Source organism: Scyliorhinus canicula, chromosome 9, assembly GCF_902713615.1.
Source record: "Scyliorhinus canicula chromosome 9, sScyCan1.1, whole genome shotgun sequence".
Classification (NCBI taxonomy): domain Eukaryota; kingdom Metazoa; phylum Chordata; class Chondrichthyes; order Carcharhiniformes; family Scyliorhinidae; genus Scyliorhinus; species Scyliorhinus canicula.
Genome location: NC_052154.1, coordinates 41,863,438 through 41,886,768, shown reverse-complemented (window position 1 = coordinate 41,886,768; position 23,331 = coordinate 41,863,438). Strand labels below are relative to the sequence as shown.

The 23,331-nt window shown below is 41.6% G+C and overlaps 1 protein-coding gene across 6 annotated transcripts in view; it reads right to left on the bottom strand.

Moving 5' to 3' along the window:
- tshz3b (teashirt zinc finger homeobox 3b) overlaps window positions 1-23,331 on the bottom strand; it is a 75,889-nt gene that overhangs the window by 20,614 nt on the left and 31,944 nt on the right. For 2 of the 6 annotated variants that reach the window (XR_005461795.1, XM_038806589.1), the window contains exon 1: window positions 15,028-15,175. The exons of 2 other annotated variants lie outside the window; for them this stretch is intronic. Coding sequence is in view for 1 of the 4 variants with exons in the window: in XM_038806589.1 (XP_038662517.1) it covers window positions 15,028-15,149 (122 nt within the window). In the remaining 3 variants the exon portion in view is untranslated. Of the gene's footprint in view, window positions 1-1,366; window positions 1,505-15,027; window positions 15,176-23,331 lie in introns of those variants that run through there. 2 more of the 6 variants (XM_038806595.1, XM_038806594.1) reach the window with 2 other exon arrangements.

The window sequence follows — 23,331 nt, the reverse complement described above, 5'->3', positions numbered from 1 at the left end:
CCTTTCATTTTTCTCAGAATTCTACAGAGCAATATTAAAATGAACAAAATGATTAAATCTAATGTGCTATTAAATAGAAACTTCTGTCCACATATTATTCAACAGCAACTTAGATACAGTTGTTATAATCTTAACCAAAGGCAAGGGGTTAAGGAATTAATAAGGAGTTAATGTCATTCAGTACATTTTCTAAGGATGCCAATTACTATAGTGCTGTGGTCATCCTTGACTTAATTTATTGGCGATGTTTTGAAATGACTGAGAATTCTGAAGCCGCAGGACTGCTGAGCAGGTTCATGCTTAATACACTAGCTTTAAAATCCAGCATGCACAGGGTAATAAATGGAATATCATCTATTTAATGCTATTAATATAGCCACATGCTTGAAAGAAATGTATGTTGCTTTTGTACATTTAGTGTTACAGCCCATATCCCAACATTATTTATGTAGGCTACACAGTCCCAGCTCTCTAAGAATGTCATTTGAAATATATTGCTTTGCTCAGGAGTGGTGTACGCATACACATTAAAAGCCTTTGAATCAATTGTAGCAAATGCATTAAAACTTCATTAGAAAATACAATAAAAAGAAGCTTTCTGACTATCAACTCCCCATTTTTATTAGGTTTCTACAAACAAGAATTTTCTCCTGAATGACTAAAATCAACTCACTGAGATCTGTTGTGACACTCACTATTGTGGTGATTATTTTGCAATAGTTGGCCTTTAAATTATCACTACTTGGATATAGTATGGCTGGTCTTTTACAAGTCTTGGTAAATAACAAGTCCTCGATCTGTATTAGTTAAGAAAATGTCAAGTCCTATGTTGAAAATCTATAATCACTGATACTGTTGCTTGCATGACAGTAATCGTATTGCTGCATGCTCAGTGCAAAATAGTATTCCATTTGGTGGCTGCAACTGGGAGCTGACAATATTGTCGTCCATGTTCCACAGGATAGTGTGACAGCTTCTTGCTGATGGCACCTCTGTCAACCAATCACAAGGTAGATTTCACACTACAGCCAATAACAGATTAAAATATGCAAGTTTCTATTAACTGGGGTTGACTGGGGCAGCACGGTTGCCTCACGGCGCTAAGGTCCCAGGTTCGATCCCGGCTCTGGGTCACTGTCCGTGTGGCGTTTGCACATTCTCCCCGTGTTTGCGAGGGTTTCACCCCCACAACCCAAAAGATGGTCACGCAAAATTGCCCCTTAATTGGAAAAAATGAATTGGATACTCAAAATTTATTTTAAAAAACTGGAGTTGACGTGGTGTTTAGTGCAGTCACAATTATCAACCTACTCATGATAGTGATCAACTACTTCGATCATCTGCATCAGTGACAAACTTGTTTTACCTGCAAAATCATTGGATGCCAAAAAAGACAGCCACTTGACCCAAAACTAGACAGTCTGTGCCAGATTGTTTTTTTGCATCACTGTCCTTGGTCACGTGCCCTGGGAGGAAGCTGGCACAGACCCCGGAGAAGCTATCTCTTCTTCATCCATGTCCTGACCTGTGAAAGGAAAAGTAACCTTACTTAAATCACTATAGGGTCCTTTGCTTAGTTGCAGCCATTTTGCCTCAGTCAGAAGGTGAAGGATATGCACCCGACTTTAGTCTCCACTTGCTAGAGCTATTTGAAGTGTGGCCTCTTAAATACAGTGTTGACATTGAATGGGGCGCTTGTTTTTGCATGGATTGACCACTGGCCATTCCTACCATGGAGCCAGAAAGGTTGGCCCAACTCCTGACTGCCCTGGTAAGTGAAGACCAGAGCACCAGCTCTGAACATTAATTAGGGTGATGTCAAGTGAGAGTACATGCATCTCCACATGATAGGTGGGGACATATTAGCCCAGCGAGACAAAGGTGCTCCAAAGTTTTAAATGCTGAAAGGAAGGCAATGGGAAACCACCTCAGATTATTCTCTCCTAATAAATCACTTTTATCTGAGACTTGATTTAGGATGTGCCCTAGCGAATAAAACAATGGACGGACAATGGATGCACCACCTTTCTGTGGGTCAATGGATTCACCGCCTACTGTAGGAATCCATGGGGAGCATGGTGGCACAGTGGTTGGCACTTCTGCCTCATAGCTCCAGGCACCAGTGTCCAATTCCAACCTTGGGTAACTGCGTGGAGTTTGCATGTTTTTCTGTGTCTACATGGGTTGCCTCAGGGTGCTTCGGTTTCCTCCCACAGTCCAAAGGCATGCTGGTTAGGTGGATTGGCCATGATAAATTACCTCTTCGGGTCCAAAGGTTAGGTGGGCCTCGGGGGATAGGACAGGGAAGTGGGCCGAGGTTGGGTACTCTTTCAGTGGATCGGTGCTGACTTATTAGGCCGAATGGCCTCCTCCTGCACTGTTGGGATTTTCTGATTCTACGCAAGGCTACATTTTATCTTACCCAAAAGTGTTTTGTATTCTGCCACAACAAAAATGATAACTGGAGGGGTTCTCTCCTTTATACAGCCGGTTTCCATTCCTCAACCCACTCTTTTTCTCAATCTACTGATCCCTCAATGGGGTACGGTCAGTCGATAGCCAAGATCTTGCCGAAGTGGTCATTGTTTAAGTCTGATCTGAGTATCGCTATTCAATCACAGCAGTATCAAAGCTCAACCTAATCCTGCATAATGGGAGCGAAAGCGAGTGTAGTGTCTTTACTATCACCGCCACAAAGTCAACAAACTCTTTTTATCTGGATCATTTCTCACTATCATGTTATACTGGAAGGCAAATGATTATTTTACTGGCACATTCGCCATTGACATGTTTCTACCTCAAATCCTAATATTTCCTTGTTGCCAAAACAAAAGTAGTTTTTAGCCAACGGACCAGACTTTACCCCATCCGAGCCAACATATTCTGAAAGGCCTGGAGGTAGAAATAAAGACTGACCACACTGGCCTGTATCAGAAAATGTACCATTTGCACTCTGCCTGAACAACGCCACTTAACACTAACTTCTGAACATTATGCTTTTCCACTGCTCACATCACCAATCTCTCTGAAAGGAGTTACCAATTTAATGCAAATTCATATTGAAACATAAGCACCTTAATGTTGTGGATGAGTCTAACTAACGACTGGAATGAAACTGCTGAACTAAATCCACTTACAAAACCACTTGTTGCCATATGGAGAAAACTTCCATTCCATTGATTTGGGTTGTACTTGAATGTATTGACAGAAGTTAACAGACACTGTCCTGGTGTAAGTTGTTAGTTGGATGGAATATGGTGCAGGACCTGGTTTCCCAAGGTCCCCAGCCCCTATCTTCTCCATAATGAATTTCCACCATTGAATATTTCCTTCTCTTGCCTCCTTTCATGCCAATGTCATATTAATGGGATGATGCCACCCATCAGAAATCTCACTAAGTCCAACTCCAGTGCTCCCAAAAGTGCTGTATGATGAAGCTATGCTTGCAGGACTGGATCACAGTTGAAAGGGGTCTGAACGAATCATAGAATCTTTACAGTGCAGAAGGAGGCAGTTAGGCCCATCGAGTCTGTACTCAGACACAATCCCTCCACTCCATCCACGTAACCCCACCGAGGGACAATTTATCATGGCCAATCCACCTAACCTGCACATCTTTGGACTGTGGGAGGAAACTGGAACACCCAGAGGAAAGCCACAAAGACAGGAGAAGAACGTGCAAACTCCACACAGGCAGTCCCTCGAGATCGGAATGGAACCCGAGTCTCTGGCACTGTGGGGCAGGAGTGCTAATCACTGTGCCACCGTGCTGCCCTGAGAGTACAATATGCTGGATTCCTAATTAAAAAGCAATTGACGGCTGCAACAAAAATGGGAAAATTCAGAATTTGACCCAATGGGGCAAAAGCAGACATCCTCCCGCCCTTAATGCAAATTTGCCAACCCAGATAATTGGAAATGATTCAGAACTAAGTCAGGCTGGTGGCTGGAGCATCCCACAAACTATGCAACAGCAAAATGTGGCTCTGTGAATTTTGAGGTTAACGGTTTCGTGAAATTTTTAAGACAAAATGTAAAAAGTTGGTGAGATTCTCCGTTTGGGAGACTACAGATGCAATCTACTCCACTGGGGGCAGTGAACCGTAACGCGAGATTAACATGGTATTTCTCGTTCCGAGTGCCGTGAAAACCCTGCTATCTGACACCTATCCATGTGGATTGAGGGCCTCAGCGGGGAATTCCCCGATGAGGTCACACTCAACCCCGTTTACTGTATTGAAGAGCTGGCTGTGCCACCTGGGCACCTTGGCAGCACCAGGTTAGCAGCCTGGTGGCACTTTTATTGTGCCAGGCTGGCTCTGCCAGGGTGCCCAGGACTACCCTGCCCAGAGGGCATGCATCTGGCGGTCTCCAATCCGGGGGAGAGCCCCACGAGTGCTGTTCCGTCTTGTCCCCGTTTGTGGAGACCAGCACGGAACGGCGTTCGCCCAAGATCTTCAAGGCGAGAGGGGGCTAGATCCTCGCTTTGGTTAGATCTCAGGATCACATATTAGAGTGAGACTAACTGTCTTGCTTTTATATGCGGGTTTGCCAGAAAGTGATCTGATGAGGCACGATGAGCCAGGTAGATCCCGGAAGAGAAATCTTGGTATCTTTTGGACAAGTTGTGTCGTGCTACATTTTGGTCGCAAAGCGACTGGCAGATCCTGTTCTAAGTGTTGACACTGGCATTGAATTGCGTGTGATTCACGCTGATTCACGTTCTTGTTGGGTGCGCTCTTTGTGGAGCAATTCAGGACATGTTAATGGGCCAACACTCTCCTGGTGCGAATTACGAGCATTTCCTGGCCCCACGGGCATTTTATCCACTTCGGCTGGAGTAGCGCCAAAGAGCCTAGCAGGTGGAGCTGTTTTTAAGCACTACACTTACTGTACACTGCAGCCATCAAGATGGCTCAGAGAAGACTTGCCCCTCCGAGGTCGGGACGTGGACCAATAGCTCCATGCCAGTGAGGAGCAGAGGGACACCTTCTTCCCGAGGGTAAGCCGCAGACTCAAGCCTGTCCTCCTGAACAACACTTGAGAGGTGCTGGCAGAGGCAGTCAATGCTGCAAGTTTCACCAGGGGAGGATAGCTGATGAATCGCACGCAATTCAATCCCAATGTCACCGGCCTCTGCCCTGAGAGGGGCAGAAAACCAGGGAGCATTTTAAAGGTGGTCTCTGGTTGGGGTGAGCTCAGCTGATCCCCTGCTTCCTCTGCAATGGGGCAGTGCTTCTGAGTGCCAACACCTGGTGGGCTCCTGATTAAACTTGGCCCTTGATGGCACAGCTAGAGTGGCCTGGGTGGGCTCCCAGTTGACCAGAGTCTTTGAGCATTTAAAGGACACAGGCAGCACTCAGCAGTTGAGCAGCCAGGAGTTTGTTAAGTAGCTCCAAAGGGGTGCGGTTAAAATACAGACTGCAGCAATGGCTAATGGCTGTCTGAGGCAGGCCACCCGATCCCGAGGGGGACACCCCAAATCACTACCCGAGCAGCCACCTCCCAGCAAGTTGACAGTTTTCAACAGTTTTTGAGTTTTTTTAGCCTCCTGCTCTCCCTCCGCAGCATGTGCCCAGTCCACGTTTGTCAGTACTTGTGGAAATTCATACCCGCTGGCGTCTGCCTGAGAGGGGCGGAGAACTGTGTAGGCCTGGAGCATACTGGGTCAAACACACTAATGACATTTAAATGTACGGAAATGCAGGTTTTGTATGCTGCTGCCGATACGAGGCATGGACCTCACTATTGCCACTAGCAGGGACGGGAACATGGGGTGGGATTCTCCGACCCCACCGGCCGGGTCAGAATCGCTGTGGGGGGTGTGAATCCCGTGCCCGCCGGCTGCTGATTTCTCCGGCGCTGGGAATTTTGCGGGGACGGGAATCGCGCCGCGCTAGCCAGCGGCTGTTGGCAGCGCCTCTCGCCCCGGCGAATCTCCGGCCCGTGATGGGCCGAGTGGCCACCCGTTTTCGGCCAGTCCCGCTGGCGTATGTTACACCAGGTATTTGCCGGCGGCACCTGGCATCGCGGGCGGCCTCCGGGGTCCTCGGGGGGGCACGGGGTGATCTGATCCGTGGGGGCACTCTATTCCTCCGCACTGGCGGCTGTACCAGTCCGCCATTGCCGGTGCAGAGACAAACCCCTCTGCGCATGCACTGGGATGACGCTAGCACATGCTGGCGCCCCTGCGTATGTGCCAACTCGCGCCGGCCGGCAGAGCCAAGTCCCTTCTCCGCCGGCCGGCGTGGCGCAAACCATTCTGGTGCCGGCCTAGCCCCTGAAGGTGCGGAGGATTCCGCACCTTTGGGGCGGCCCAATGCCAGAGTGGTTCACGGCACTCCTCGATGCCTCACCCCCCCGCCCCGCCGGGTAGGGGAGAATCCTGCCCATGGTGTCCGATTCGGTGCCATTCCATGCCATTTTGATCAGACACCCAATCACGGTTCACGGCATTGTGAGGCAGAGAATCTCACCCATTGTCATTGAGTGCTCTGGGCTTCAATAATGGCTACTAAGAATATTGCTGAAGAAAACTCAACAAACATAACTTTCTTCTGCATTGCTTTATCGTTCTTGTGAGAAACCCACAATAGTAAAGGGCTAGGAGTTAATCTTGCTTTACATGAGCTCTGCTCACTAGCCTTGATATCCAGCTCATTAAGTTTTACCATAGCCTGATATCTACTCTTTGAACCAGTACTCAATGGATGTAGCAAAGACCTCCTGGTTATTAGGCTGATTTTACTCATAGACTTTAAGCGCAGTGTGAACCAATGTGACTTATGGGTGATTAGGCCATAAAGTAGGAAAATTGTAAGTTCAATCTGATTTATTGTCTGACCTCAGCCAAGATGAAAGAAAACGCCCTACAATGGGCTCCAGCAGCCCTGGGTTAGAGGATAAAAATTAGCAATGCGCTCCTGCTCTTGATCACTATCCAACGGTCCTTCTTGGAGTCACCCATGAAATTGCACCCCAGTTTGGAAGGATACACTGGTGGGAAACAAAGATTTCAGGAAAAGTCTGGTTATTGCTCATTTTATGCCACCCTCGGTGAATACTGTTGCAATCATTTTTTTTAAATTTAGAGTACCCAATTCATTTTTTCAAATTAAGGGGCAATTTTGCGTGGCCAATCCACCTTGCCTGCACATTTTTGGGTTGTGCGGGCGAAACCCACGCAAACACGGGAAGAACGTGCAAACTCCACACAGGCCGTGACATAGAGCCGGGATCGAACCTGGGACCTCGGCACCGTGAGGCTGCAGGGCTAACCCACTGCGTCACCGTGCTGCCCTAATACTGTTGCAAATTAACAGCCCTGCTTAATCTTCTGAATTTTTCCGGTAATGATTTAGCATTCACTCTCCTTCCTGTCTTTCTAACTATCATCATACTTCTAAATAACTATTTCCTTAACTATAAAATGAAAATCACATCTATAACAATATTCAACCATTACTGAGCCTTCAATAAATCAATAAACCAACGCCCACTTATGACATGCTTCAGCCCTACTTCCACCATCTCACAGATGCACAACTGCAAATTTAGGCAGAACTGGACCAGATGTTTTCAGTTTTATGAATTACAGGAACTCCTACAGTATATTGCCTGTCATGATTACAATAGTAACTAAGCATGTATTCGAGATAACATTTGCATTTAGATATAGGTTTTATGGTGTTTCTTTCATAAGAAGGATTCTTTTGTAAGAAGGAACAAAGTAAATACTGGAAGCGCAGTCTTTTATGCATAATTCAAAACTCAGATTTATATTGCAGTGGAACATAGAAATAAAAGGTAGACCATTCAACTCCTCAAGCATGTGCCTCCATTCAGTTAGATCGTAGATGATCTATACTTCAACTGTGACTTGTGAAATTTGTCAGAAACATTCCAAGTAATGTAATAAAGTGTATGTAATAAATTGATGCGGTGCCTGTATTACATTGTAATGTAAAGGTGTTTGGCAGAGCAAGAGTTAACGTGGCACTGGAGGAAAGCACCACCCACAGTATGATGTATAGCGTCACTTGGTAATAGATTCAGAAGGAACACCTTGGAAGCCTACTTGCATGGAGAAGCAGCTCCATGCACGGCAGTAACCTGGGATCTGTAAATAGTTAAAGACTAACAATAAACGGTTTATGTTTAAACATACAAGTCTCAAGATCTCATCACTAAGACATCTAAAAATCTCACATTACAACATAAATTACTTGGAGGTGTATTTACTGTTATAATATCGTTGAAACAACAGCCTGTTTTTTTTTTCAAAACACAGCAATGTCAAAAGAGAAATTAGATGAAACCCCAGTTAATCTATTTTGGTGCAGTTGGTTGAGGTGGTGGAACTCCCTGCTCTACTTAGAATCATGCTATGAGATCTTTTAACATGTTGAAAGAATTGCCAGATGCAGCAGTTTAATGTCTTCTTTGAACCATATCTGACAAATCAGAGCTCACTTAGTTTTACACTGAATTATCAACCTATGTTTTCAAGTTCTCAGTAGAATCATAGACACTAAACACAGAAGGAGGAAGCTTAGCCTATCACGCCTCTGCTGGTATTAGTTCTCAACTGAAGCCCTCATTGCAGAGAGATATTAAACACTTCAAGACAAGAAACACTAATCCATTGTTTTCGGCTGGGTTGTAAAAGTAATGAACAAATGTCAAATTCCTTTGTCCACTATTCTAACAAAGCCGTTAATCTTTTTAAAATAATGGACAAAAGAATTAATTAAAAGTTAACAGGTTCTTTGCAAACATTAATGTAATAACCAATCTTATTATCAAACGTGTATTTCACTTTTCCAGATTGGTTAAACAATAAGTGATTACAGTGAAAGAGGGTAATAGACTTTTGGAGTTTTATTCATAGAATTTACAGTGCAGAAGGAGGCCATTTGACCCATCGAGTCTGCACCGGCTCTTGGAAAGAGCACCCTACCCAAGGTCAACACCTCCACCGTATCCCCATAACCCAGTAACCCCACCCAACACTAAGGGCAATTTTGGACACTAAGGGCAATTTATCATGGCCAATCGACCTAACCTACACATCTTTGGACTGTGGGAGGAAACCGGAGCACCTGGAGGAAACCCACGCACACACGGGGAGGATGTGCAGACTCCTCACAGAAAGTGACCCAAGCCGGAATCGAACCTGGGACCCTGGAGCTGTGACGCAATTGTGCTATCCACAAGGCTACCGTGCTGCCCATTATTCTCTGCAGTCTCACAGTATATGAATTAGAGCATCATCGCTTTTTCAATATAAACAGGGCTTTGCTGTATTTGAATTCACTGTAAATGACAATAACTTCACTTCAAACAAAAGTGCCATTCTATTCAGTTGTATGGTAAGAAAACTGGAAGTTTTTAATCACTATAAGTGCCTTCCATTGTTAAGACTTCAGTATATGATGCTGGCATGGCATTTCATTGTGGGAGTCAGATAATATGACCTACAAAATAAAAATTTTAATATTATCTGGACCTTGGAATGAGGCTGTATTTTCAGCTCTGCTACTAGTTTTGAAATAAATACATTCTGACTTTGCTTGATTTAGGTCTTGTCACTGATTCTATACAAGGAACCATGAATCGCAGGAGCACCTTGCAACCTCACCATTTAGAACAGATGAATATAATTAGCAGTAGATTATGGGGCAACGCATTGATGGTATGTTTAATCAATTCTCATATCAGAGAATATCCTTACACACATGCACAGATTTCTCTCGATGTGAAGACTTTGTTTTGGCCTTAGACAAAATGTATTTCCTGCACTTCATTCTCCTCTTGATTATATCAATAACATAACTTCACCATTCATTGTTTTTATACATGTTCCCTCAAGCATCTAAACAATATAGGAGCAGGAGTCGACTATTCAGCCCCTTGAGTTTCTCTACGACTGAATTGGATCATACTTCAGCTTCATTTATCCACCTTCACTCCAGACCTCTTGGATACCCTTCTTATCTAACTAAAATATAACTCTCACATTCTCCAATGTTTCAACTGACAGAGAATCGACAGCCTTTGAGAAACCAGTTCCAAGTTTCCCACTATACTTCATAGAAAAAACATATTTCTGGATTTCATTCCAAAGTGATCTCGCTACAGCATATAATTAACTCCTTGTTCTGGATTGCTCCACCAGAGGAAATTCTATGTACCTACCATATACCTTAGTTAGATTACTCCTTAACCATCCAAACTCAAAGGAATAGAAGCCAAGTTTGTGCAACCATTCCTCATAACTTCATCCTATAAACCCTGGTATCAACAACAGAAACTTGCATTTATATAGAGCCTTTAACTTAGCAAAATATAACAAGGTGCTTCACAGGGTATTAGTAGACAAAAAAGAATACTGAACCAAAAAAATTAAATATTAGAATATTTGGAAAGGCTTGGTCAAAGAGAGGTTTTAAGGAAGGTCTTACAGGAGGTTAGTTAGGTTTCGAGAGCAAATTCCAGAATTTAAGGCAGAACCACCTATAATGAGGTAAAGGGAGTGAAAGATGACCAAGAGGTCAGAGTTGGTAAATCTGTGCTTTACACTCAGTATATGACTCAGGGCCCAACACTGCATTAGGCACTCCATGCAGAGTTTCAGCATGGCCCTGTACAACTGAAGCATTATTTCCTCCCCTTGAGATAAAGGGTAACGTCCAGTTAGTTTCTTTTTATATCTGTGCACTAGGTTTCAGAGATTTGTGAAGATGGACACCTAAATTCCTTTGCACTTTCATATCTTTCAGCCTCTCATTATGAAGAAAATATTCTGATTTGTCTTTCTCGAATTGGAAAGCCTCATTGAAATCCCTTTGTTATAATTTTGCCTACTCACTGAGTCTGTCCATGTACCTTTGTAGCTTCTACACAACTTGCTCTCAACTCCTTCACCAAAGTCATTAAAAGCCCAAGATTTTCTGAAGCAAGCCATCCAATTGTGTGCATCATTAGTTAGAATTTCCCCTTCACCCTTCGGCTCAATGTCTTGTTTTGGCACAAATTGCTGGAAATTCGAGCTGACCAAGATGTCGTGAGGTCAATGAGGCATCGAGGAATTTTGTGAATCACAAAACCAGCAGTCTGTAGCTCCCTAACCAAGTAGATTTAAGGATTGAGAAAGAAGCAGGGGAATGGAAAAATAAATATCGCAAATTAGGGTCAGATAAGGTCCAGAAAGAGAAATGAAGAGTAGGAAAGAAAGACTAGATTGAGATAGAGAGAAAAAATAGAAAGGAAATGGAAGAAAAATTTAAGGTTAGAAATGTTTAAAAACTGTTAATTAATGCACAAATGCAGAAATTTCTTCAAATTGATGGGGAGGTTGAGGGCGGCTGCTGTTTTTGCAAAGCTAACAATGGAATGGTGCAAATCATCCAGCAGGGTAACTCTTACTCACCACAGATTGCTGAACGATTTACATCAGTAATGACAGTGTGTGCATTAACCTTGTCATTATGTTGCCAGCAAATTCTGGCCCATTATATATACTGAAAAGCTGAGACCATTGTACAATTCCCTAGGAAACACTACTTATCATATCTTGCCAATCACAGAATGTTTCCTTTATCCCTATACGCTCGTCCTACGACTAATCAATTATCAATGTATGTCACAAGTCTACCTCCGATTCTACACATACTCATTTTTGCGAATAATCTCTTGTGCCGAAACTCAGCAAATACCGTCTTCCGTAAATTTGTAACAAAAACATCCATTGACACTCCCCTATCCACCATGGCCTCCCCCAAAAATTCAACCAGGTTAGTCATACACACCCGAGCCTTTCTAAATTCATGCTGATACTCATTGATTGCTGATAACTGTCCAAATGCTTAGTCACTTTGTTACTGATGATAGATTCCAGTAACGATCTTCACAATTGATGTTAAACTGGCAGGTCTGTAGTTATCTGGTTTCTCCTTCCCTCTTTATATAATGAAGTATCATTTTTAACTTTCCAATCCAAAGGGACGATTTCATAAAGTAGTAATATTTGGAACATTGTGACTAATGCATCTACAATTGCTCCCTCTATTTCGCTTAATACCCCAACGTGGAAACCATCTGATCCTGAAGATTTGTTTATCTCAAGTGCCATTGTTTTCCCCATTACCAGTTTTTTAAAAAACACATTAAATCTTTTAACCCTTGATGAGATTCTTGTGCAGTTGGTCCTTTGTTCTCTTTGTCTACTTTACTGTACCAGATATGCAATTACGCCGCCATATGTAGACTGTCATATGTGTATGGTCACTTTATAGTGCAGTGCATCTTGTGCATGAATTGCATCATGCATGTACGATTCCACAAATAAAATGATGGTACACTCTTCCACCATCCTAGATGAAAAGGTGTGGCCACGGTAATCTTTTGAAGAGGTTTTGAGAATGTCAGCATCCTATTGTTAGGTTTAAGTGTTTGTACAGTAAAGGCATCTTTTAACAGCACTTCATGCAATCACAAGCCTGTAAAAATCAACACATAGATGCCCACATGGAGAAGTACAGAAAATGATACTTCCCACAAATCCAGTGGAGATTAGCCCTCTTTGTCAGCTGGTACAGAATATTCCATAGAATATTATTCAGATAATTTCTACAGGCTCCATGAAGCTCTTAGCATAGCTTTTTTTTTAATAAATTCTAAAAAACCTATAAAATGAATCATAAATCCTACAGAATTTTTACAATCTCATAGATCTTAGAACACCCAAGAGACATGAGTTTGATTCCCCTTTTTATGTCTTTTAAGTTGCTTTGTTTAGATTTTTGGTTAAAAAAAAAGCTCGTAATACAAAATAATCAAGACTGTATAAATTCCAGAATCTTTACCCACCTGCTCTGACCCGGATATTTTATGCAAGTCCTGAAAATGTAAATTAAGATGTTACTCTGATTTTTTAAAAAAAAACTTCATTGAAATAATGATGGGCAATGTCTGCCGTTCCATTTAATAAGTATGATATATGTAGCCTGCGCAGAGTAAAAAAAAAATGCATATTATCTCCCTAAAACTACTCTTCTTGCCCAGCAAGAATGCATTCAAGTATGTAGCGATCTGGGGATTTATAGGTTCTTACTGCTTCTAAGTAGTAACTATAGTTTTATTCGTATAACAGCTTCATAGTTGAACATTTACAAAATCTTAAATGACAAAATTAATGTTCTGTGAGAATAGTTGAAGTGTTCCACTAAATTGGCAGATTATGCAAAAAACTATCGAGAACACTGTTAATCATCTGCTCATGTCATTTACTGAAAGGGATCTGACAGCATATTTACATTAAACACATCTGACTCCCTATTTCCTATGTGTTGTAAGCTTTTTTGTTGCCAGTAACACTGAATCATTCAAGTGGTGCCCGGCAAGCAGAAACCTGGGCGAGTAGGATGGTTTATGGATTGTTTAGGGTGAACATTGCTTTTAATGACATCAACTCTTGCTCTGAATTAGTAACTAACTGCCTGTCTAAAACTTGGTTAATTGAACAACAGCTGCTTTTAAAAATGGCATAAGGTGGTATTGTGCAATATTTATTGATTTGGCTAAAAATAATTAATGGTATAAATTGCCAAACCTGTCACTTTAAAAAAGCTACTTCTATATCTGTAGAAATATTAAACGTCTGATTACGAGTCTGATTATTTGTTTCAAAATGGATGGACCCTCCAGCCATCAATAAATTTGGATTATTGAAGCTACCTTCAAGAACACATCCGGGGTTCATCTTCCATACTTTGTGCATTGCCAGATAAATGTGTTTATTATTTGAAAGAAATCAGAATGCACTTTGCGATGCTGCAGTCTGCTATTGCCGGGAGCAGTTTCAGTTTTCTTAAGATGATTTTAATTTTTGCATTAATTTTTAGATCTTTGAAGACCCCTCTATAGCTGCAGGCTTCCCCAGCCCCTGAAGCTATTTTCTGACTAAGTCCTACTGATTCCAATTCTTGGCAATGATACAACGTTTGCAATATTGGTGATACGTTTGACAAACTATAATCTCCAGCCCCTCTCTGCAGGAGTACACAGTCAATGTCTAGTGTTCAAATGAGAACATGTAAGCCCTTAGTGCACAGCTTAGGGTTGGAGGTACATTGTAAAAGAAAAATCAGAATGGCGCTGCCCCCTGTTATGAGAGTCAAAATTTGCACAACCAAGGGCTTATCAATTCAACTGGTCTCTCTGGTCTCTAACGGAGTACAAAAAAAATTAGCTTGACCAATAAATAGTATCCCATTCAATCAATAATAACTGGATAATAAATATCTATCTGCATAACTGTTTCATATGGCAGTGTCAATGCCGACATTAAAGAGTACAGCACCAGATTTCTTTCGGACTTAAGGCACACCCGTGGAGTAATTCAGGTGGGTGAATTGATTATTAGGGAAGTCTGCTCTAGGGTGGGAGCAGTTAGTAATTTCATTTGATCCCAGAAGCCTGAAGTAGGAACAGCGGGGTGATGTAATCTTCCAGATTTTCACTTCTGTCTCTGCTGTTTTAAATATACTGGATTTCTGCAAGGTACTGTCAGTCATTCAACGCACAGCAGCAAGTTAAATGGGACCTACGTGAGGGTTTCAGGCCAAGGTGATGGCCTGGTGAGAGTGGAACTCCAGTCTAGGCAAAGCCACATTTTAAAAGTACCGTGTTGCCAAATAATTCTTCAGGGATCTGTTAAATTTATTTTTTAACCTTTCCAATATTATAAGGAGCAGAGTCTCCTGCCTGCAATCTTACAGTCTTAAAAACTACCAGGGGTGTGAAGGCTTGTGTAGCCACATCAGCACAGAGAGTTGGCAAAAGACACCTCCTTGTCTCCTTTGGGGAAGTCCAGATGAATTACGAGCTATTCAGGCAATTAACAGGCCACGGATGGGAATTCCATGGGATAAGGACCCCAACGAGTCCTGTCTGCTGAGAGCATTTACACAAACCTTACAAACCACCAAATTCTGGAGGACCTCGTGGAGTTCTAGCTATGTTTACCTGTGAAGTTGAGGCCTTGAGACTGAATTTTCAAGTTTCCTCTTGCTGCTGTTTCCACGGGGAACCAGTGCTGTGCAAACAGGGATGTAAAATAGTAGTCTTTGAGACAATTCGCAGTACATGGGGTGGATGGTGGGGGTGGTCAAGAATCTGCAGCAAGACACATTACCCTCGTAAAATATGGAAGTGCATGAAAATATCATGGCACAATGACATTTTAGGAAGAAATGGCAACAGTTTTGAATTTTAAAGTTAATGAATCACAAAGCCATATCAAAGCAATCACATAAAAGAAGTTGTCCCAACCATCCAAATTTAATGGAAAAACAAATCGAATCCACTCAAACTTTCTGCTGAAACTATTAAATGCAACTAGTTCCATCATTTACAGCACTTATGATAATGGTGTATATTTTGCGGAGAATATGATTTGTATTGCACAAGGGGCTACTACACCTCAACGTTTTTCTGAAGTCAAATTCATGGGTTTGGTTAAATATCTATTTAATGGTGTCACTACTTTAATACAGAAACTTATCATCTAGTTTAATAGCCAAATTAACATGTAAATTAGAAATAAACAGCAGCAATATTTGATTTCCTCCCTCAGCCCAGTTTTCCCTTATCATTTGAAAGTATGGATTCTTGTTGGGGCACAGAAGATCCACTAATACTTAACAATGTGGTCATTTTTCATCAGTAGGGCCATTATAAAATGGTACAGTGAGTTCAGTCTCGTTTTCACCTTGTGTCTGCACAAATCCAGCAAGGGTTACTGCGCAGCGATGAGGAGTCAAAATCCAGTTTGTTTTCCCTTCTCTTAGCCCAGCACATTGAGGCCAGTTATGGTACCAAAATGAGAAATTATGCCAATTACTGCTAACGTGGCTGAGATCATCCAACGTAGACATCCAGGGACTCAGCCGTGGCGAGCGTAAACAAATTCACCAGAGTTGGAAATGACCCAGGAACCATACCCAGATGGAACCAGGGTCATCTAAAAAAACAGGTTCACATCAATTTACTGTTAGCCCGAATGGCCATATAGGTCGGGTAACAACCTGCTAAACTGGGTTCTTGTTGCAGATGCTTTAAGCCCATAAAATTGGTGTAATGTTGAATTTAGGCCCCCCAGTTTTTAAACTGAGGAAAATAAACAAACAAGCAAAACTCATCAAATTCAAAGCTAACATTGTTGTGTTTGGTTCCACCCCTGTGATACTGATTTTGCTGATGTGTGCCTTCTTCTTTGTACACCTTAGTTATTAAATCAGTGTCCAAAGCATGCACATCTGCTCAATCTGGTGTCACAAGATTCTAAAGACATTCAGGTGGGCTTCCACCTAATTTTAAATGATTAGGTATAAAACACCTTATCCACTCACACAGATGTAATATGACAGCAGTTCTAAACATGCGGTTGAATCTTATCATTCTCACCTCAGGGAAAGCTCAACGTTATCGCAATTTCAAAATACCTGTATGTATATCCTGCACTTTGTGCCTTCTTTGTTTTATCCTCTGGGGCATTGCTCAAGAAACTCACCTTATTTGTTTATGGTTTATCATGGTAAACACTATCTTGTATTATTAGACGTTTTCATGCAAAATCGAATGGCTCAGTTTTCCAAGTGAATAATGGAGGTAACACTATTTGCGTTGCAGTATTAGCACACATCAACATAGATGGAGGTTTTGAGGGCGGCACAGTGGGGCAGTGGTTAGCACTGCTGCCTCATGGCGCCGAGGACCCGGATTCGATCCCAGAGGCGGGTTTGATCCCTGCCCCGGGTCACTGGAGTTTGCACATTCTCCCCGTGTCTGCGGGAATCTCAGCCCCACACCTCCAAGGATGTAAGAGCATAGGAACTAGGACCAGGAGAAGACTACCTGGCCCCTTGGACTTGCTCCACTACTCAATAAGATCATGGCTGATCTTTTTGTGGACTCAGCTCCACTTACTTGCACGCTCACCATAACATTTTTTTCCTTTACTGTTCAAAAATCTATCTACCTTTGCCTTAAAAACATTCAACACGGTAGCCTCAACTGCTTCACTAAGGTTCCTCCTCAACTCAATCCTAAATCTGTTCCCCCTAATTTTGAGGCTATGCACCCTAGTTCTGCTTTCACCTGCTGGTGGAAACAACCTGCCCACATATATCCCATCTATTCCCTTCGTAATTTTTAATAGCGAGGTCGGTCTCGGCGCTATCAGCGCCGGGAAACACCCTTAATGACGGAGCAGGCTTGATGGGCTAATGTTTTCGCCACTCCTACTTCTATTTCCTACATTCTTAAATCAATAGGCTTGAAATTACTGATTTGTCCTTCAAGGCTAATAGAATTGTATTTTCTGGGCAAAGAAAACTGAACTCCGCGAAAGACTAAGCAGATGCCAATATTTAGGTGCAAAAATGCAAAACTTTACCAGTATGTGAACCAGGCTAATAACCAGGAAGAAAGCCAAACAGTGGGCAGAGGTACTCGACACGGGACTCTGTTTCATTTCCGTTAAATCACGCTCATTATTTCAACATGACTGTTGACATCCTCCAATTTAATCAATGCAAATTTGCTTTTTCAAAATCTTCCCTCACAAATATTTCTAACTTTTTAAATATTAAAATGTATTCTCATATGTTGTAGTACTTTCCGTGTCCTGCCATCCCTAGTGGTTGGGTTAAACATGGTCTTTTAAAGTAATTTGTTCAAGTGAGTTCTTGCCTTGCTCTTAAATTAGTAAGAGACTCTTTCGAAATGAATGCATTTAAGGTTGGTGTTGACAGATGTTTGGTCTCTCAGGAAATTATGGGATATGGGGAGCAGGCAGGAAATTGGAATTGAAGACTAGGATTAGCCATGATCGCACTTAATGACGGAGCAGGCTTGATGGGCCAATGTTTTTGCCACTCCTACTCCTATTTCTTAAGTTCCTAAATCAATAGGCTAGAAATTACTGATTTGTCCTTCATGGCTAATAGAATTGTACTTCTTGGGCAAAGAAAAGTGAGCTCCACGAAAGAATAAGTACATGGCAATATTTAGGTGTGATAATGCAAAACTTTACCAGTATGTGAACCAGGCTGATCACCAGTAAGAAAACCAAGCCTATGTAGTGGGTAGAATATCAGCCCATTGTTAACACAGTAACATATTGCATTTCTGGCTTCACTTGGTCGGAGGTGTCACCGTCATTTCAGAGCTAATTTAATCAGAATACCTTGCTATTGCTCGCAGGAAAGTAGCTGGGAATAACTGTAACAAAAGAATGGTGTGCAGCTCTGCAAATTCACCTCATTTTAAATCTGTCCTTTATTCCATATAAGATTCTGCAGGGATCGGATTATTGTCCCTTGCTTTTGTTCTCGGAATCTTGCAACAATGAAACGTTTACCATGATTTCTGTCTTCCGATACACTGTGGCACATGGCCCAGTGCAAACAATGGAGCCTGAGAGAGCACCAAATGTGCATGGAACATACTGTACGTACCCAACAGGTTTCTCACCGCTAACAATGGCAGAGTAAGCTGGCGAAGACGATATATTGTTGCGCGCAGTAGTTCCATGTGGTGTTGCATTCCTATTGTTTTCCAATGGGTCCTATTGTTTTCCAATGGTACAAAATCATATTGCTAATACCCAACTTACATAATGGCAGTAACGATATACCTGAACTCACATTTAATACTTCAAAAATATCTTGGTGATTTACAAAACAAATTAAGTTTCGGGGACTGGTGAATGCTGCAAGGTCGACAAAGTACATAGTCAAAAATACACTGCATTGAAGCAGTTTTAATATCGCACTGTTTACAAGCAAATCCTTTATTTAGAATCACAATTATCAAAATATTTTATCACTTTCATTTGTCTTTATTAAACTTTCTCATCAAAGCAAATGTTTGCTGTTATGATGGAAAAGGGCATTGTGCTTCCTCTCTTCATTCCCCAATTTGCTCTCTTCATCTCCCGGAAGCACCGGCTTTGCTGACATGTGGTCCATTATAGGTGCCAGTTCTCCTCAATTGACTGTTTTGATATGTCGGCTTATCTAGCTGATAGCTAAACTGTCCTCTTTAGTCAAATAGCCGAGGTCTGCTGCTGTTTTCACCACATATCTAAGCAAGTGTAATCCTAGCAAAATCACTGAAAAGAGGCACAAACCCTGACTGAATCTTCCATTCTTGGCCAAGGGGTTCTAAGGGCAGCTTAGAACTGCTACATCAACTGAAATCATATAAAGCAGAACCGGCAAAGAACTGCAATTTGAATCTTCACCTATTGGATCATCTAGGGAATGAGGACAGTTTTCATTGACCTTGTAGATGCGTATTTTTTAAACGATCATATTGCTGCTGAACTACCTTTCCCGGGGGAACTATTTCTCCTATTGGGAGATTCCCAAAAAGAAAAGAGGAGGAGGGTGGTATCTTAAAATTCAATCTCGACAACTTGGGAGTGTAATCAGGAAGCACTTTTTCCCACATAAAATGGGCAGGATAAATGGGCTGGATTGCTGAGCTACATAGCCTACTCCAGCTCCGATGTTCCTTCGCGCACTGCTCTAGGTTTTTCAGGTGAATAGCATTTTCCTTTTGGTATGGTCTCTCTAAAGAGACATAGAGAAAAGCAGTATTTTTTAACATGCCTTTATATTCAACCAAAATGATTTTGGACTTCAAGAGTCATAAATGTTAGGTTAAAAAGAGTCTCTGTTCACCACAACTAACCTGCAAATATGATGGGCTATACTTTTCCTTGTTCACCCAATCCAATGAAGAGTTGACATGACTGTAAAATTAGGAAATGAGGAGCACCAATGAATCAAATATCTACCTGTAGCTCCACATACATACCTGGAGCATAAAACGGTACACAGCAGCCCTCTGCAAAAAATGTATGCACACGCACATATACAGTACAGCAGTGTTCAGAATTTAAATTTCATTTATGCACATTACATACAAGTAATTTCAACACTCACATTATTTCCATGGATGACGTGTTTACAGTTGCTGCTATTAGTGTGGTATGCATAGAAGATGGAGGATGTCACCTGGAGTAAAAGGATTCATTCTCCAATTTTTTTTTGGAACAATTAAATTGAATTGAAGTTATAATTTCGTTTAAGGAAATTGACGGAGTCCATTTCTAGTTGCACACAGTTTACAGCTGGGTTGATCCAAATACCATGGAACCTAAGCAGACATTTTGAGATGCATTCTCATGTTGCCTGAGCTCCAATTATACTGCCATAGAGCAGGCCTGAGTATTGTGCTTGAAACATAGGTTGGTATAAACGCATTCGGCACCTTGGGTCCCAAATGTGAATAAGATAATAAGCATTGTGTAGTCTTTGCCAAATACTTTCCATATTATTTAAATCCCTTTTCTAACTGAACTAGATCTGAAAGGTTCCGTTTGCACTCAAACTCATTAATGATCGCCCTGAAGTGATGAGTTTATTAATCTCTTATCATGCTTTGCAATGTACCCACCAGACTCCACTCTTCATTCCTTTCATTTACCTCGTTACAGCAAAGCCATTGACTTTTAGATTTCCCTTCCAAAAGAAAACTTGCGTTTATATTGTACTATTCATAATCTTAGGATGTCCAAAAGCACATTACAGACAAATAAGTACATTTAAATTGCAATCACTGTTGTCGTATAGGAATAGTGTCCAGGCTCATTTCTTGGGTTTATAATTTCACTGAATATAACAAATGTTTCTACTACTAAGATAACATAAGTTAGTGTCTATCCAATAATGAAGTTCAAATGCAACATACATGAAATGTAAAATACTACCAGATCATTAACATGTTGGCAGGGGAATTTAAAGCTGTTCAGATTTGTAAAAATCAAATCTAATTCTGATTATGTTTCTACACATATAGCACTTGGGCTAAAGGGATCAAGGGATATGAGGGGTGGGGTGGGGGAGGAGATGGGATCAGGGTATTAAAATCAAGGATCAGCCATGATCTTAATGAGTGGTGGAACAGGATCGAAGGGCCAAATAGCCTCCTCCTTCTATTTTCTATGTATGTTTCTGTGATACACAATACTCTGTTGTAGGAAAGATCTAAATTCAAGTTGCACGCATTTAAATATTACTTTAGTTTTGCCAAGTGACTGATCTAGTCAACTCTTAATATTCATCATGTATGTTCCATGCAAATATGTGAAAAAAATTAATATGTGGAGTAATTACATACAATAATCCTGAGCCAGTTCAGATTATGTCAAACTGCAACAGCAGTGTACAATCATCATCTGAGATCCTAGATGAGATTACTACCTTAATATATTCATACCATACAAGTATATTTCTGGCTTATATTTATTTATGGGGATTTTGTCTAATTTTATATCCGCTTTCTTGATGAACATTAACAGCAAATGTGCCCTAAAGGTTAATAGGCACAATGAAAAATTAATGCTTGCGAAGAAATCACGGCAAGTTTATCAAACAATAATCGACACTTGATTACTAGGAAGTATTAGTGCACAATAGGTGCCCTCCTAAAGATTATATTTTGTTCCTGCAAGATATTGGATGATTTTTCAGAAGACACTATCATTTGCCAGGCAAACCTCTTTTTACAAAGTATAACAACATCAAACTCTGACACCAAATCATTTCAATCCCAGTACCAGAACTAGTGCTGAAAATCCAATTGCAATGGTGCATAAACATATGCACGCGTGATCTCTCATTGAAAGGTTAACACGTCTTTTGAGGAGCAGGGTACTTCAAGACCATGCTGTTAAAAGACAAATTAGTTATTACATTTTTGAGGGTCAGATGAGATTTTCAGAAACCCGTCTCTACAGTTGAGTATCCAAGGCAAATAACTGAAAAAAAACATGTAAGTGGAGGTTTCTGTTTGCCCAACATGGAACGTACAGCCTCGCCCACAACTTGCCCAGTAAGGGTCCCCCTGCTTATTAGGGTTAAACGTGCAAGATTTTAAGCCACTATTGGTGAACTTAACAGACTGGTCAAACACCATTCGCAGCCTTGAGTACAGTGGACCTGGCCAGTTCAGGCATCACGTTACTGTGGCTGTCACAAGAAACTGACTAAGTTCCAATACCCCATCTTAAAGCACATCATCTTGGCTCCAGCTCAACCCCAAAAAGACACTAAAACAAAAAGACTAACTTTGCAACTGATGTTATGGTTTTTCAAATTAAAAAAAGCTTACAACACATAAGATGTCAATAAAATGTTCAAAAGCCACTGTTGCAGCTGCTCTGTCACCTTTGTCTTCATCCATGAATTGGGGACAGAGGATGTCTGCCCTTGTTCACCCACAGCCTGATCCACTCTATCAGACACGGTACATGCTACAAAGAAGGAATGCCAGAGACCTGCTGTTGGGTCTGCCACTGCTTTTGACCTTTACAGACGTTAAGGGGGTTGTACTGGCTGGATGGGAGTCCACTCTCTTAATCACTGAAATCCATTTTTAAAAGTTTTTTTTTTAAAGAACAAAAGAGCAGCATCCTGTTATCGTTTCACTTTAATTTGACATCCTACTCCTTTAAATATCTAACAAATATGACTTCCAGGAAATGAAGTATTCCCTCCAAACTTACTGAAAGCAATATAGCTGGCTAAGATTGGAACTTCACTGAATTTGAATGCCACCGTATGCATTACAACATGGGCTGCTACAAGCAGCAGCTGAAGTCACATTTTTGCTATAAACTGTTCCTAGAGGTACTCTGTTCCTAATTCATTTTTTTTTGCTTCTTCAAAGGAGCTTCAAAGAGACACAGGGCCTGGAGATGGCCATTCAACTCAAGCCTGCGCTCCATTCAATCAGCTCATTGCTGATCTATATCTTAACTCAAGCTATCTGCGTGGGCTCCTTATTTCTCACTCCACTTCCCTAACTTCTCTCTATCCACCTCATCACATCTTGAACACCTCAGCTAGTTCACCTCTTAAACTCTTCTACACTCGAGGGATTACAAGTTTCGTCTGTGCAACCTGACCGTGTAACTTTACCCTTTAAGTATCCGGGTGGCGACTCTGCCCTGCACACCCTCCAAGACCAATCCATTCTTCCCCAAGTCCAGTTCCCGGAGCCAAATGCTGCACTCCAAAGCGCAGTCTAATGGAATATCTATGCAATTGCAGTGTCACTTCCATTCCTTCCTGTCCATTCCATAATCATGAAGTTACTGGATTGATATGGCATCAGTTTCTTCGACATGCAGGAAGCAGGTTATGCTCATCTATAGAAAATCCTCCCTGACAAACTTTTTCTCCTCTGCTCCAACCA